At 44.6% G+C, this 14,524-nt stretch overlaps 1 protein-coding gene across 7 annotated transcripts in view; it reads right to left on the bottom strand.

The window, feature by feature from the left end:
* galnt11 (UDP-N-acetyl-alpha-D-galactosamine:polypeptide N-acetylgalactosaminyltransferase 11 (GalNAc-T11)) overlaps nucleotides 1-14,524 on the bottom strand; it is a 200,005-nt gene that overhangs the window by 43,400 nt on the left and 142,081 nt on the right. For all 7 annotated transcript variants that reach the window (XM_078232041.1, XM_078232016.1, XM_078232024.1 and 4 more), the window contains 2 exons: nucleotides 5,813-5,979; nucleotides 4,085-4,210 (listed from right to left, as the gene is read on the bottom strand). In XM_078232041.1, the coding sequence (XP_078088167.1) occupies nucleotides 4,085-4,210; nucleotides 5,813-5,979 (293 nt within the window). The remainder of the gene's footprint in view (nucleotides 1-4,084; nucleotides 4,211-5,812; nucleotides 5,980-14,524) is intronic.

Raw genomic sequence — 14,524 nt, 5'->3', positions numbered from 1 at the left:
TTCCCTCTGTCATAAGGTCAGAAGTGGGGATGTTCACCGACGATTGCACAATGTTCAGCACCATTCACGACTCCTCAGATACTGAAGCAGTCCATGTTCAAACGCAACAAGATCTGAACAATATCCAGGCTTGGACTGACAAGTGGCAGTAACATTCGCGCCACACAAATGCCAGGCAATGACCATCACCAATAAGAGACGCTTTAACCATCGCTCCTTGACATTCAATGGTGTAACCATCACTGAATCCCCCACTGTCAACATTCTTGGGGTTACCATTGACTGGAACTCAACTGGACTCGCCACATAAACACAGTGGCTACAAGAGCAGGTCAGAGGCTAGGAATACTGCGGCGAGTAACTCACCTCCTGACTCCCCAGAGCCTATCCACCATTTATAAGGCACTAGTCAGGTGTGTAATGGAATACTCCCCACTTGCCTGGATGGGTGCAGCTCCACAACACTCAAGAAGCTTGACACCATCCAGGGCAAAGCATGATTAGCATCACAAACATCTACTCCCTCCACCACCGATGCTCAGTAGCAGCAGTGTGTACTATCTACAAGATGCACTGAAGTAATTCACCAAAGATTCTTACACAGCACCTTCCAAACCCACGACCACTTCCATCTAGAAGGACAAGGGCAGCAGATACGTGGGAACACCACCTCCTACAAGTTCCCCTTCAAGTCACTCCCATCCTGACTTGGAAATATATCACCGTTCCTTTGCAGTCGCTGGGTCAAAATCCTTAAATTCCCTCCCTAACGGCATTGTGGGTCAACCTACAGCACGTGAACTGCAGCGATTCAAGAAGGCAGCTCACCACCACCTTCTCAAGGGCGACTAAGGATGGACAATAAATGCTGGCCAGCCAGAGATGCCCATGTCCCACGAATGAATGAAATAAAAATATATCATGCCAAAACCACAAACTCGCCTCTTAGATAGATAGATGATAGATAGATACCCTACAGTGCAGAAAGAGGCCCTTCGGCCCATCGAGTCTACACCGACCACAATCCCACCCAGGCCCTATCCCCATATCCCTACATATTTTACCCACTAATCCCTCTAACCTACACATCTCAGGACTCTAAGGGGCAATTTTAGCACGGCCAATCAACCCAACCCACACATCTTTGGACTGTGGGAGGAAACCGGAGCACCCGGAGGAAACCCACGCAGACACGAGGAGAATGTGCAAACTCCACACAGACAGTGACCCAAGCTGGGAATCGAACCCAGGTCCCTGGAGCTGTGAAGCAGCAGTGCTAACCACTGTGCTACCGTGCACGCCTCTTGTACAGCAACGTTTTAGGTGGCACCTTATCAAATGATTTTTGAAAATTCAAATACACCTACTTGTGTACCCACGGGTTCACCTTTAACCACCCTGCTTCCTACATCCTCAAAGAACTTGAATAAATTTGTCAAACACAATTTCCCTTTCACAAAATTATGTTGACTCTGCCTTATTGTAGCATGATTTTCTAAATATCCTGATACTACCTCCTTAATAACTTATATTGCTACAAAATATGTACAAGTCCACAATGAATATGCTGTGAAGAAATTAAGATGTATATAATCCAAGGATAACTATTTTTTTACAGTAGAGTCACTGACATGGGAAAAACTGATAAAGATTAACTTAATTTGTACCAATACAACAAAGCTTTCACATAGTGCTCACACATAACTGTTTGCAAATTGCAAACTAGATTCATTAGAGTCAGATCTAATTAACTTAAAACTCTCTTTCCCTTATTCCCACTAAACTGATGACCACCTGTGACATTAGTATACCTTTAAGAAATGTTTTTTTAAAATCATGTTCTCTGCAGTTGCAACCAGACCTTTTCAGTTTTTTTCTCATTGTTGCTGGGCCGTCTACTAGAAGTCCTTTTATTGCTACTTCAATGGTTTAATGGGGTTTTGTTTATTTTTACTCTGGGATCTTTTATGACCTGGCATTGTGAGAGGGAAGATTGATTGACAAGTCAAAGTCAGGTGATTCCTCCCCAGGAAAATAAAACCTAAGGATTCATTTTCAAGTTTTAGTTGAAAAGAGGGTGGATATCAAGCTGAAAAACAGTGTTTCTCTCTCTCTCTCCCTGGTTTTAGAAATTCTACTGTTAGCTGGAAGCAAGGTTCCTGACCTTCCTGGAGTAGAAAATCGGCTGCTGGTGTTTTGGGAAGCTGTTCTGACTCCGAGCTTGTCTGTGTGCCTCAAGAGAAGAAGCATTCAACCAAAGGACTAAATTCCAGTATCACGTGAGCATTAGTTGTTGCTGTGTTAAACTTGTGGCAAACGTTTTGTTTATGGGATTTGTTTTGTTGGAACAGTGTTTAGCTGTTGAGATTTACTCAATATCATGATTGCTTTCTTCTTGTTTGTAATTGGTAAAAGTTATTGCTGATTTTCTTTCTATACATGTTAACTGTATACTTAAATAAACCTTATTTGATAAAAGCTCCTAAATGGATCAATTGAATCATAACTTAAGTGAAATATCTCATGCTCACCCTGGCCAAATTGGAAGTGCAAAACTTATGCTCCAGGCGGAGTTCATAAAACACTTTGAAGTTTCTGACCTGAATTATAACACACCCGACTTCCCTTCCTGATCCCCATATTAGCTGATATTAACAGTTCATTCTTTGCTCAGGTTTCCTCCTTTCTTTCAAATCTGTCATCATAATCCTCTGCCTCAATAATTCACCCTTGACTCCTCTTGTCCTTGTAAACTACTGCCACATCTCCAAACCCTCTATCCTCTCCAAAGTCTTTGACGTACTGTAGTCTCCTAAATCCATGCTTGTCTTTCCGCCATTTCATGTTTAACACTCTACAATCAACTTTCTGCTCTGTCACAACGCTGTAATGGCCCTTCTCAAAGTCATAAATGACATTCTACATGACTATGGTGAACTACTCCTCTCATCCTTCTCAAGCTGTCTGCAGAATTTGGCGTAGGTTACCACACCACTCCTCTCCAACGCCCTTCCTCCATTTCTGACTGAAAGTAACTCCTACCGCTCTTGCAGCATTTTCTCTGGAGTTTCCCAAGGACCTATCCTTGAGGGGTCCCTCCTATTTCTCATCCACTTGCTACCCCTGAGCAACACAATTCAAAAACACATCAAATATCACATATACATTTATGATACACAGTTCTACCTCACTACTACCTTTTCCAATCCCTCCAGTAACTCTGATTTGTTCAGCAGCATGTCTGACATCCAGTTTTGGCAGAGAAGAAATTTCCTCCAATTTGGGCGGCACAGTGGTTAGCACTGTTGCCTCACAGCTCCAGAGACCTGGGTTCAATTCCCGGCTTGGGTCACTGCCTGTGTGGAGTTTGCACGTTCTCCCCGTGTCTGTGTAGGTTTCCTCTGGGTGCTCCGGTTTCCTCCCACAGTCCAAAGATGTGCAGGTTAGGTACACTGGCCTGCTAAATTACCCCTTAGTGTCCCGGGAAACGTAGGTTAGAGGGATTAGTGGGATAAATATGTGGGGTTACGGGGATAGGGCCTGGGTGGGATCGTTGTCAGTGCTAACTGGATGGGCCGAATGGCCTCCTTCTGCACTGTAGGGTTTCTATGATTCTATGAAATACCAGAAACCATCGCCACTGACTTCAGTCCTCTGCCTGGCAACTGACTGATGCTAAATCAGAATGTTCATAACTCTGCTCTTCTATTTGAAGCTCAGGTTCTGACTCCAAATCCGCTCCATCACCAAGGCCCCATACACAAGATTATCCCAATTTTATTTTGATATGTCAATCTGACATTTGTATTATGCTGAACTAAAGATTAACTATGAAAGACACAGAGAATTTGAGTGATTTTAAGACACAACAGATTTGATTCTGTACAGCGCGCAAGAAACAATACTTTCCACTGTATACTAATACATGTGACAATAATAAATCAAATCAATTCTCAAGTTGAATCTTCTCCCAGATCTTGACGAACATGTTTTGATCAATAAATTATATTTCTAATGACAAATGTTGTAAATCAATGAAACTTTACAATGAAATATTTAAGATATAAGAAGTTGAATTTGATACCTGTTGCATGGGATGCTCCAATCATCCTCCCTCGTATCAATCCCTCACGCTCAGAGTTTCTAACCAGTCTCACTTTTGTAGGGAGACTATTCTGAATATACTCCTCCAGCTCACCTTTCAGATTAGCTGACAAAACAAATGAGAAAGTAGAGGCTATTTACAAAGGCTATTTACAATTTACTAGGGCGGCACGGTAGCACAGTGGTTAGCACTGCTGCTTCACAGCTCCAGGGTCCCGGGTTCGATTCCCGGCTCGGGTCACTGTCTGTGTGGAGTTTGCACATTCTCCTCGTGTCTGCGTGGGTTTCCTCCGGGTGCTCCGGTTTCCTCCCACAGTCCAAAGATGTGCGGGTTAGGTTGATTGGCCCTTAGAGTCCTAGGATGTGTAGGTTAGAGGGATTAGCGGGTAAAATATGTGGGGGTAGGGCCTGGGTGGGATTGTGGTCGGTGCAGACTCGATGGGCCGAATGGCCTCCTTCTGCACTGTAGGGTTTCTATGGTTTCTATGAAAGAAGCATGATGAAGGATCGCAGCTGAAATGATAGATACTGATCAATGTGCTATGCAAGCCCAGCATTTTGCATCATTGGAATAGATGTTAACCATCAGGCAGCTGGCCACTCATTTGTTTCGACCAGGTGGCCCACTCCATTTTGAGCGCTGACTTGATTTTGTGGAGCCCGATTACAATCTTAAAATGACAATCGGTGATCGACATGCAACTTATGAGTGGGATTTGCATTTTAAGGGAGCTCCATCACTGGACTCAAGGGTTGGCTTGAAGCGGAGTGTAGCGGGGGGAGGTGGTGTGGTGTGCGCATTCAGCATGCATGTGTGGATGTAGTGGAATGATTGCAGAGGCTACAGGAACATGGGTGTAAGTCATGGATGCAAGGGAAGCACGGTGGCACAGTGGTTAACACTGCTGCTTCACAGCTCCAGGGACCTGGGTTCGATTCCCGGCTTGGGTCACTGTCTGTGTGGAGTTTGCACATTCTCCTCGGGTCCGCGTGGGTTTCCTCCGGATGCTCCGGTTTAGAACATAGAACATAGAACAGTATAGCACAGAACAGGCCCTTCGGCCCACGATGTTGTGCCGAGCTTTGTCTGAAACCCAAATCAAGCTATTTCCTCCCTATCATCCCGAAGTACTCCATGTGCCTATCCAATAGCTTCTTAAATGTTCCTAAAGTTTCTGACTCCACTATCCCTGCAGGCAGTCCATTCCACACCCCAACCACTCTCTGAGTAAAAAACCTACCTCGGACATCCTTCCTATATCTCCCACCATGAACCCTATAGTTATGCCCCATAATTAATTATAGTTTCCTTATACTTATATAATAATTATAGTTTCCTCCCACAGTCCAAAGATATGGGGGTTAGGTTGATTGGCCAGGTTAAAAATTGCCCCTTAGAGTCCTGAGATGCGCAGGTTAGAGGGATTAGCGGGTAAATATGTGGGGGTAGGGCCTGGGTGGGATTGTGGTCAGTGCAGACTCGATGGGCCGAATGGCCTCCTTCTGCACTGTAGGGTTTCTATGATTTCTATGATTTTTGGGGTGCTGGATCCAACTCTGGCAGCCAGGATGCCTCAAAATCCTCCCGATTATATCTGTTCACTTATGGTCCTGATTTAAGAAGAATTATAAGGAATTAAACAGCCACCAACATGCAGGAAAGGATGTAAAGAGGTGAAAAACTTCAGGAAGGTTGAACAAGACTCACTGAAATCACTATTGTCATCCACAAGAATAATTTCATGCAGCACGTTTGCTGGAGAGCGATCCAGCACACTCTGAACTGTCCTCAGCAGGGCTGATAAAGCTTCATTATAAAAACAGATAATAACGCTGACAGAAGGCAAATTGATTGGGTAGCTCTTTTCTTTACACCTGACAACAAAAAGAGAGTCAATTAGAATTGAACACAAATTAATGAATGAATACAGAAACTTTGAAAGCAAAATTGCTTTTGATGAATAATATTTTGCAATTGGTTTTTGTTTTTCTTTTGACAAATGCTGCATTAGGAGGCTGTAATTTGCATCCAAATAAGTTATTGTGCTGTAGTAATATCCTTTTTCATGTGACATTTAAAGTAATATGCAGTTGCTATTCCTCCCAGTGACAGGGACAATGGTTTTCCCTTTATAAAAATTAATTAGATTAGTAGATTTCTTGTGATGTTCCTCATGCTAAGTTAGTGGTCTCTATCACTTCTGTCATCTCCACGTTTTATCTGTCTTCTTTTTATCTTTCTTCTGTTTATATATTTTTGTTTGAATGTGTAGTGTGGAATGGCATGATAGGGATGGACATTGTGAAGGCTGCATCTCGCATCTCTTTCTCTATCAATCACCTCCCCTTTCATATCCACCCCGCCATTGCCACACATTCCCTTCCCGCAGTTCCACTCTCGTCTGCTTTCCCAGTGCTTTTCTCTCCATTCCAATCAACCTTCGTGAAGTAATTCTTCTAGTTTCATTGCTCATGTCACCTTCCCATTGCAACCTTCCTGTTTTCCCTTTCATTTGAGTCTTAAAATTCATGTCCCCTATTTAATGGAACGTTTATTGTTTCCCCCAACGTTATCATATTGACCCATCCCAGCTAAATATACCACCTTCTTTCAACTCCTTCTCCCACTTACTCTACAGCCTCAGCCTCATTCTTACTCCCACCGCCCCACCCCCATCCTGTTTAAAGTCACACCCCTTTCCTATCTTTTCCAACGGTGTGACCCAAACTATTCTAGGAGGGATAATCGCCTATGTTCACTTTAATAGCTAATCTTTATGGGTTTGCAAAACAGGTCTGGGCCACTCCTTTCTGCTACCGCGGCAATTCGGTAATTAGTTTCAGAAACCCTCGCTATATTTCCAAAGTACTATGAATGCTGACATAAGCAATTACAGTGTTTTGGAGGCCAGTGTGTTGTTGGACACCCTGGAGGATGAGGCAATCAGTGGAGAGTGATAGTGGCCTGGGATGACTTCCCAAGTCAGTAAAAGTTTGAAAATGAGTGCAGGAAGGCAGCATGGAAATGGATGAACTAAGTATGCTGGCGGGAAACTTTGGACCTAGAAAATGGATGAAGTGGGCGGGGAAGGGCAGTGGCCTCGAAGAGCAGAATATTAGAGAAAGGGAAAGAGACAATCAGCAACAACAACAAGAAATGCTGATATCTATATTGCATCTTTAGCATAATAAAACTTCACATTGTGAGGCAACGTATGATACCAATTTACATAAGGTAATGTTAGGACAGAGGGGCAAGTTTTAAAGGAGGAAAGTGAGATAGAGAGGTAGAGGGAAGTTGCAAGGAGGGATTCCAGAGCGTGGAGCCCAGACAACTCTAGGCAGAGCCACCAATGGTGGAACGATTAAAATCAGGGATGCACAGAGGTCAGAAGATCACAGATGTTTTTGAGAAGATTACAGAGATAGGGGCTGGATACGACGCTTCCCTACCAATAGGGTTTGAAGGTGAGCAACTTAAATCCAGTGGTCAGCCAGCTCGCCACAAAACTGCCCATCTCTGCCCCACTGCAATTATACCCAGGGGTGAGAGTGACATCAGCCTACCAGTGGCAAATCAAGTTAAATGGGCAATTAATTCCTACTCAATATTTTCATCCCACTATCTAAGATTTAACTGTTGGCAGGAGAGGTCCTTGCTAAGTACCAGCCTGGGAGGGTTTCTTCATTCTGGTGACTGAAGGGGTGGGGTTTCCTTAATTAGAGGGGAGGCAGTGGATTAGTTCGACTGTCACTAGATCGTAATCCAGAGACCCAGGGTAATGTGCTGGGGACCCAGGTTTGAATCCCACCACTGCAGATGGTGAAATTTGAATTCAATAAAAAAATCCGGAATTAAAAGTCTAATGATGACCATGAAACCATTGCCAATTGATGTAAAAACCTATCTGTTCACTAATGTCCTTTAGGGAAGGAAATGTGTCACCCTTATCTGGTCTGGCCTATATGTGACTCCAGATCCATTGCAATATGGTTAGGTCTTAAATGCCCTAAGGGTGGCCAATAAATGCTGGCCTAGCCACATCCCATGAAGGAATAGAAAAAAAACTGGGCATTTGAGGGTCCCACAAATGGTTTTATATCCCCACTTTATTACCCTCTCCACTTTGGTTCTCAATCACTAGATCACAGAATCACAGTGCAGAAGAGGCCCTTTAGCCCATCAAGTCTGCACCGACATGTGAGAAACACTTGACATACCTACCTAATCCCATTTACCAGCACTTGGCCCATAGCCCTGAAGGATATGATGTGCCATGTGCTTAATCAAGTTCTTTTTAAAGGATGTGAGACAACCTGCCTCCACCACTCTCCCAGGCAGCACATTCCAGACTGTCACCACCCTCTGGGTAAAAAGGTTTCCCCTCACATCCCGCCTAAACCTGCTGCCCCTCACCTTGAACTTGTGTCCCCTTGTGACTGATCCTTCAACTAAGGGGAACAGCTGCCCCCTATCCACCCTGTCCATGCCCATCATAATTTTGTACACCTCAATCAGGTTGCCTCTAGTCTTCTGTGCTCCAACAAAAACAACCCAAGCCTACCCAACCCCTCTTCACAACTTAAATGCTCTATTCCAGGCAGCATCCTGGTGAATCTCCTCTGCACCCCTTCCAGTGCAATCACATCCTTCTGATAATGTGGCGATTAGAACTGCACACAGTGCTCTAGCCGTGGCCTCACCAAAGTTATATACAACATGACCTCCCTGCTTTTGTAATCTATGCCTCAATGAAAAAAGGCAAACGTCCCATATGCCTTTTTAAAATGCCCTTTCGCCTGCAGAGATCTATGGACAAACACTCCAAGATCCCTTTGTCCCTCAGAATTTCCTCATGTCATGCCGTTCATTGAATACTTCCTTGTTAAATTACTCCTTCCAAAGTGTATCACCTCACACGTTTCAGGGTTAAATTCAATTGCCACTTATCTATCCGTGTGACCATTCGTTTACATCTCCTGCAGCCCAAGACACTCAGTCCTATCCTGTCCTGCCGGCTTGGAACACGACAAGACACCTAGACATTTAACCAAATCCTGACCATACCCAACATGCCTCTGTCCCGAAGTGCTCGAGCTTGCTGCTCACTGAGATGGGACTTCCTGTTCGAAGAGTGCAAAATCCCAATTCCAAAACGGCTGCAGGTGTTCCAGTACTCCCCGTGGCAGATTCCCCCATCCTTCAACAATATTCTAGCCGGGGGCAGCGGGAGGAATCCAGCCCCTCATATAATTCAGCCCAGGAATGAGTTGAAGCCATGAACGAATTTGAAAATCAGGATAGGAAGTTTTAAATCAAGAAGTTGCTTGACTGGGAGCCAATTTAAGACAGCGAGCAGAAGGGTAATAGGGGAACATGACTAGGTGCAGCTTAACACACTGCCAACAGTACTCTGGATCATCTCAAATTTACAGAGAGTAGAATGTGGGAGGCCAGCCAGGAATGGTCAAGCCTAGAAGAAACTAAGACATGCTCTAGGGTTTCAACAGCAGATGAGCTGAGATAGGGTTAATGTCAGGCGATGATATGGAGGTGGAAATAGGTGGTCTGAGAGATGGCATAAATATGTGGTCAGAAGCTCACCTCAGTCAACTGTGACACCAAAAGTTGCAAACAGACTTGATTAATCTCAGACTGTTGCCATGGAGAGGGATGGAGTCAGTTGCTAGAGAACGAAGGAAATTCTGCACATCCAGTGCATAACTCAGCAACAGTAGGGAGTTGATAGAGGAAGGGTTGAGGTGGAACTGGTTGTTGTTAGCATACATGTGAAAACACTGTGCTTTCAGATGATGTTGCCAAAATGTAGCATCTAGATGAGAAACAGGAGAGGCCCCAAGGATAGACTAGTGGCAACAGTGCAGGAGCAAGAAGAGACGTCATTGCAAGTGATTCTCTGGCTATGATTAGTAAGATTAGAATGGAAAAGGTGAAAGCAGTCCTACCTAGCTGAACGATAGTGGAGAGGAAAATGGTGTGGTCAAACATATCAAAAGCATCAGGCAGGTTAAGAAGCTCGTGGGGGGGGGAAATTTATCTTTTCTCACAGTCCCATAGGAGGTAATTTGTGACTTTGATAATAGGTGTTCCTGTGGCAGTGAACCATGCCGGGGAACTGTGCTGGCACAGTGGGACAGTGGTTAGCACCACTGTCTCTCAGCGCCAGGGACCCGGGTTAGATTCCTGGCTTGGATCACTGTCTGTGCGGAGTTTATTTAAAGTTTATTTGTTAGTCATAAGTCAGTTTGAGGGAGAATTTAGCGTGGCCGATGCGCCTAAGCAGTGTTTGCATGTTCTCCCTGTGTCTGCGTGTGTTTCCTCCCACAGCCCAAAAGACGTACAAGTTAGGTGCATTGGCCATGCTAAATTCTCCCTCAGTGTACCCGAACAGGCGCCGGAGCGTGGCAACTAGGGGATTTTCACAGTAACTTCATTGCAGTGTTAATGTAAGCCTACTTGTGACACTAATAAACAAACTTAAATAGATATGCAAACATAGTATTCAGTTAAGATCCTGTAAACAGCAATTAGATAAGTAACTTGTTGACGGTGAATGGTTCAATACAATATGTCACCATGAAAGGTTCATGTTGCATTTCCTTGATGAGTACAAGAATATGGACATGTGAATTGAGTACTTCAATCAACCCTCATCATTTACATAAAGTCAAACGTATTCAAATTGAAATTGCAATCCAAAAACTACGAAGGTATGCTGTCCGTCTGGTAGAAAGGGAAACTATGAAAGAAGCTATGACAGTAGACAGGCAATGGCTAGCATTTAAGAATGAACGCATGGTTTACAACAAATTTACATTCCTTACAAGGACACAATTTCAGCAGAAAAAATAATCCAATCATTGCTAAGAAGAGAAGTTAAGGATTGAATTAGATAACCAAACAAAACGCTGGCGGGACAACCACAAGCAAGGGAAAGGTGAGTTCAGATTCTTTTATCCTTTTACCTCTATAAGGGCAGTATGGCAGTTAGGGCAGTGGTATGCTCCTCCTGCCAGATGTGGGAAATTAGGGAGCAATCTAGTCTCCCTGACAACCTTGTCTGCAGGAAGTGTGTCCAGCTGCAGCTCCTCACAGACCGCATTGTTCGGTTGGAGCGGCAGGTGGATGCATTGCAGAGCATACCGGAGGCAGAGAGTGTGATAGAAACTAGTTACAGGAAGGTTGTCACACCACAGGTTCAGACAGGTAGATGGGTGACCGCCAGGAGAGACAGGCAGGTAGTGCAGGAGTCTCCAGTGGCTATTCCCCTTTCAAACAGGTATACTGTTCTGGATACTGTTGAGGGGGACAGCCTGTCGGGGGAGATACCAGCAGCAGCCAGGCCTGTGGCACCACGCCTGGTTCTGCTGTAGAGCAGGGTCGGGCAAAGAGCAAGCAAGCAGCAGTAAGAGGGGACTCGCTAGTTTGAGGCACAGACAGGTGTTTCTGTGGCCGCAATCGCCTCCCTGGTGCCAGGTTCAAGGACGTCTCTGAGCGATTGCAGGACTTTCTTAAGGGGGGACGGTGAGCAGCCAGAGGTCATTGTACACACTGGTACCAACGACATAGGTAGGAAAAGGGATGAGGTCCTGAAGTGTGGATATAGAGAATTAGGCGGAAGGCTAATGTGCAGAACCTCGAAGGTAGTAATTTCAGGACTATTACCGGTGCCACGTGCTAGTGAGAATAGGAATAGGAAGATTAGGCAGATGAATGCGTGGCTTGAGAGCTGATGCAGGGGGCAGGGATTTAGATTTTTGGATCATTGGGATCTTTTCTGGGGAAGGGGTGACCTGTTCAAGAGGGACGGGTTACACCTGAACTGGAGGGAGACTAACATCCTGGCGGGGAGATTTGCTCGAGCCACTCAGGAGGGTTTAAACTAGTTTGGCAGGGGGGTGGGACCCAAAGCAGGAGGGAGACAGAAGAGAAGTTTGAGGACAGCACAGAAATTAAAGAGAGCACATTAAGTAGTAAAGGCAGTGTCAGTAATCCTAGTACCAGACAGATCAGGAAAAAGAAAGACAGAGAGCAAGGAAAGTCCAGATTAAACTGCGTTTATTTCAATGCAAGAGGCCTGACGGGCAAGGCAGATGAATTCAGGGCATGGATGGGTATGTGGGACTGGGATATTATAGCTTTTACTGAAACATGGCTACGGGAGGGACAGGACTGGCAGCTCAATGTTCCAGGGTACAGATGCTATAGGAAAGATAGAACAGGAGATAAGAGAGGAGGGGGAGTTGCATTTTTGATTAGGGAAAACATCACGGCCGTACTGAGAGGGGATATATCCGAGGGTTCGGCCACTGAATCTATATGGGTAGAACTGAGAAATAAGAAGGGGGAAATCACTTTGATTGGGTTGTAAGAACATAAGAACAAGGAGCAGGAGTAGGCCATCTGGCCCCTCGAGCCTGCTCCGCCATTCAATAAGATCATGGCTGATCTTTTTGTGGACTCAGCTCCACTTACCCGCCCGCTCACCATACCCCTTAATTCCTTTACTGTTCAAAAATTTATCTATCCTTGCCTAAAAAATATTCAATGAGGTAGCCTCAACTGCTTCACTGGGCAGGGAATTCCACAGATTCACAACCCTTTGTGTGAAGAAGTTCCTCCTCAACTCAGTCCTAAATCTGCTTCCTCTTATTTTGAGACTATGCCCCCTAGTTCAAGTTTCACCCACCAGTGAAAACAACTTCCCTGCTTCTATCTTATCTATTCCCTTCATAATCTTGTACTATAGACCTCCAAATAGTCAGTGGGAAATTGAGGAGCAAATATGTAAGGAGATTACAGATAGCTCCAAGAAAAATAGGGTGGTAACAGTAGGGGATTTTAACTTTCCCAACTTTGACTGGGACAGCCATAGGATTAGAGGGTTGGATGGAGAGAAACTTGTTGAGTGTATTCAGGAGGAATTTCTCATTCAATATGTGGATGGCCCGACTAGAGAGGGGGCAAAACATGACCTCCTCTTGGAAAATAAAGAAGGGCAGGTGACAGAAGTGTTAGTGAGGGATCACTTTGGGACCAGTGACCATAATTCTATTAGTTTTAAGATAGTCATGGAGAATGATAGGTCTGGCCCAAAAATTAAAATTCTAAATTGAGGCAAGGCCAATTTTGATGGTATCAGACAGGAACTTCCAAAAGTTAATTGGGGGAGTCTGTGGGAAGGCAAAGGGACGTCTGGTAAGTGGGAGGCTTTCAAAAATGTGTTAACCAGGGTTCAGGGTAAGCACATTCCTCTTAGAGTGAAGGGCAAGGCTGGCAGAAGTAGGAACCCTGGATGACTCGGGATATTGAGGCCCTGGTCAAGAAGAAGAAAGAGGCACATGGCATGCATAGGCAGCTAGGATCAAGTGAATCCCTTGAAGAGTATAGAGGGTGTAGGAGTAGAGTGTAGGGTGTAGAGAGAAATCAGGAGGGCAAAAAAGGGACACGTGATTGTTTTGGCAGATAAGGCAAAGGAGAATCCAAAGAGCTTCTACAAATACATAAAGGGCAAAAGAGTAATAAGGGAGAAAGTAGGGCCTCTTAAGGATCAACAAGGTCATCTATGTGCGGATCCACAAGGGATGGGTGAGATCCTAAATGAATATTTCTTATCAGTATTTACTGTTGAGAAAAGCATGGATGTTAGGGAACTTGAGGAAATAAATAGTGATATCTTGAGGAGTATACGTATTACAGAGAAAGAGGTGCTGGATGTCTTCAAGCGCATCAAGGTAGATAAATCCCCGGGACCTGATGAAGTGTATCCCAGGACATTGTGGGAGGCTCAGGAGGAAATTGCAGGTCCCCTAGCCGAGATATTTGAATCATCGATAGTCACGGGTGAGGTGCTTGAAGATTGGAGAGTGGCAAATGTTGTGCCTTTTCTTAATAAGGGCTGCAGGGAAAAGCCTGGGAACTCCAGGCCAGTGAGCCTCACATCTGTGGTGGGTAAGTTGTTGGAAGGTATTTTGAGAGACAGGATCTACAGGCATTTAGAGATGCAAGGACTGATTAGGGACAGTCAGCATGGCTTTGTGAGTGGAAAATCATGTCTCACAAATTTGATTGAGTTTTTTGAAGGGGTAACCAAGAAGGTAGATGAGGGCAGTGCAGTTGATGTTGTCGACATGGACTTTAGCAAGGCCTTTGACAAGATACCGCATGGTAGGTTGTTGCATAAGGTTAAATCTCACGGGATCCAGGGTGAGGTATCTAAATGGATACAAAATTGGTTTCTTGACAGAAGCCAAAGAGTAGTTGTATTGGGTTGTTTTTCAAACTGGAGGGCTGTGACCAGCAGTGTGCTTCAGGGATCAGTGCTGGATCCAGTTATTTGTCATTTATATTAATGATTTGGATGAGAATTTAGTAGGCATGGTTAGTAAGATTGGTGAC

Source organism: Mustelus asterias, chromosome 2, assembly GCF_964213995.1.
Source record: "Mustelus asterias chromosome 2, sMusAst1.hap1.1, whole genome shotgun sequence".
Classification (NCBI taxonomy): domain Eukaryota; kingdom Metazoa; phylum Chordata; class Chondrichthyes; order Carcharhiniformes; family Triakidae; genus Mustelus; species Mustelus asterias.
Note: the sequence above shows the minus strand (reverse complement) of the source record. Positions and strands in the feature narration are given on the sequence as shown.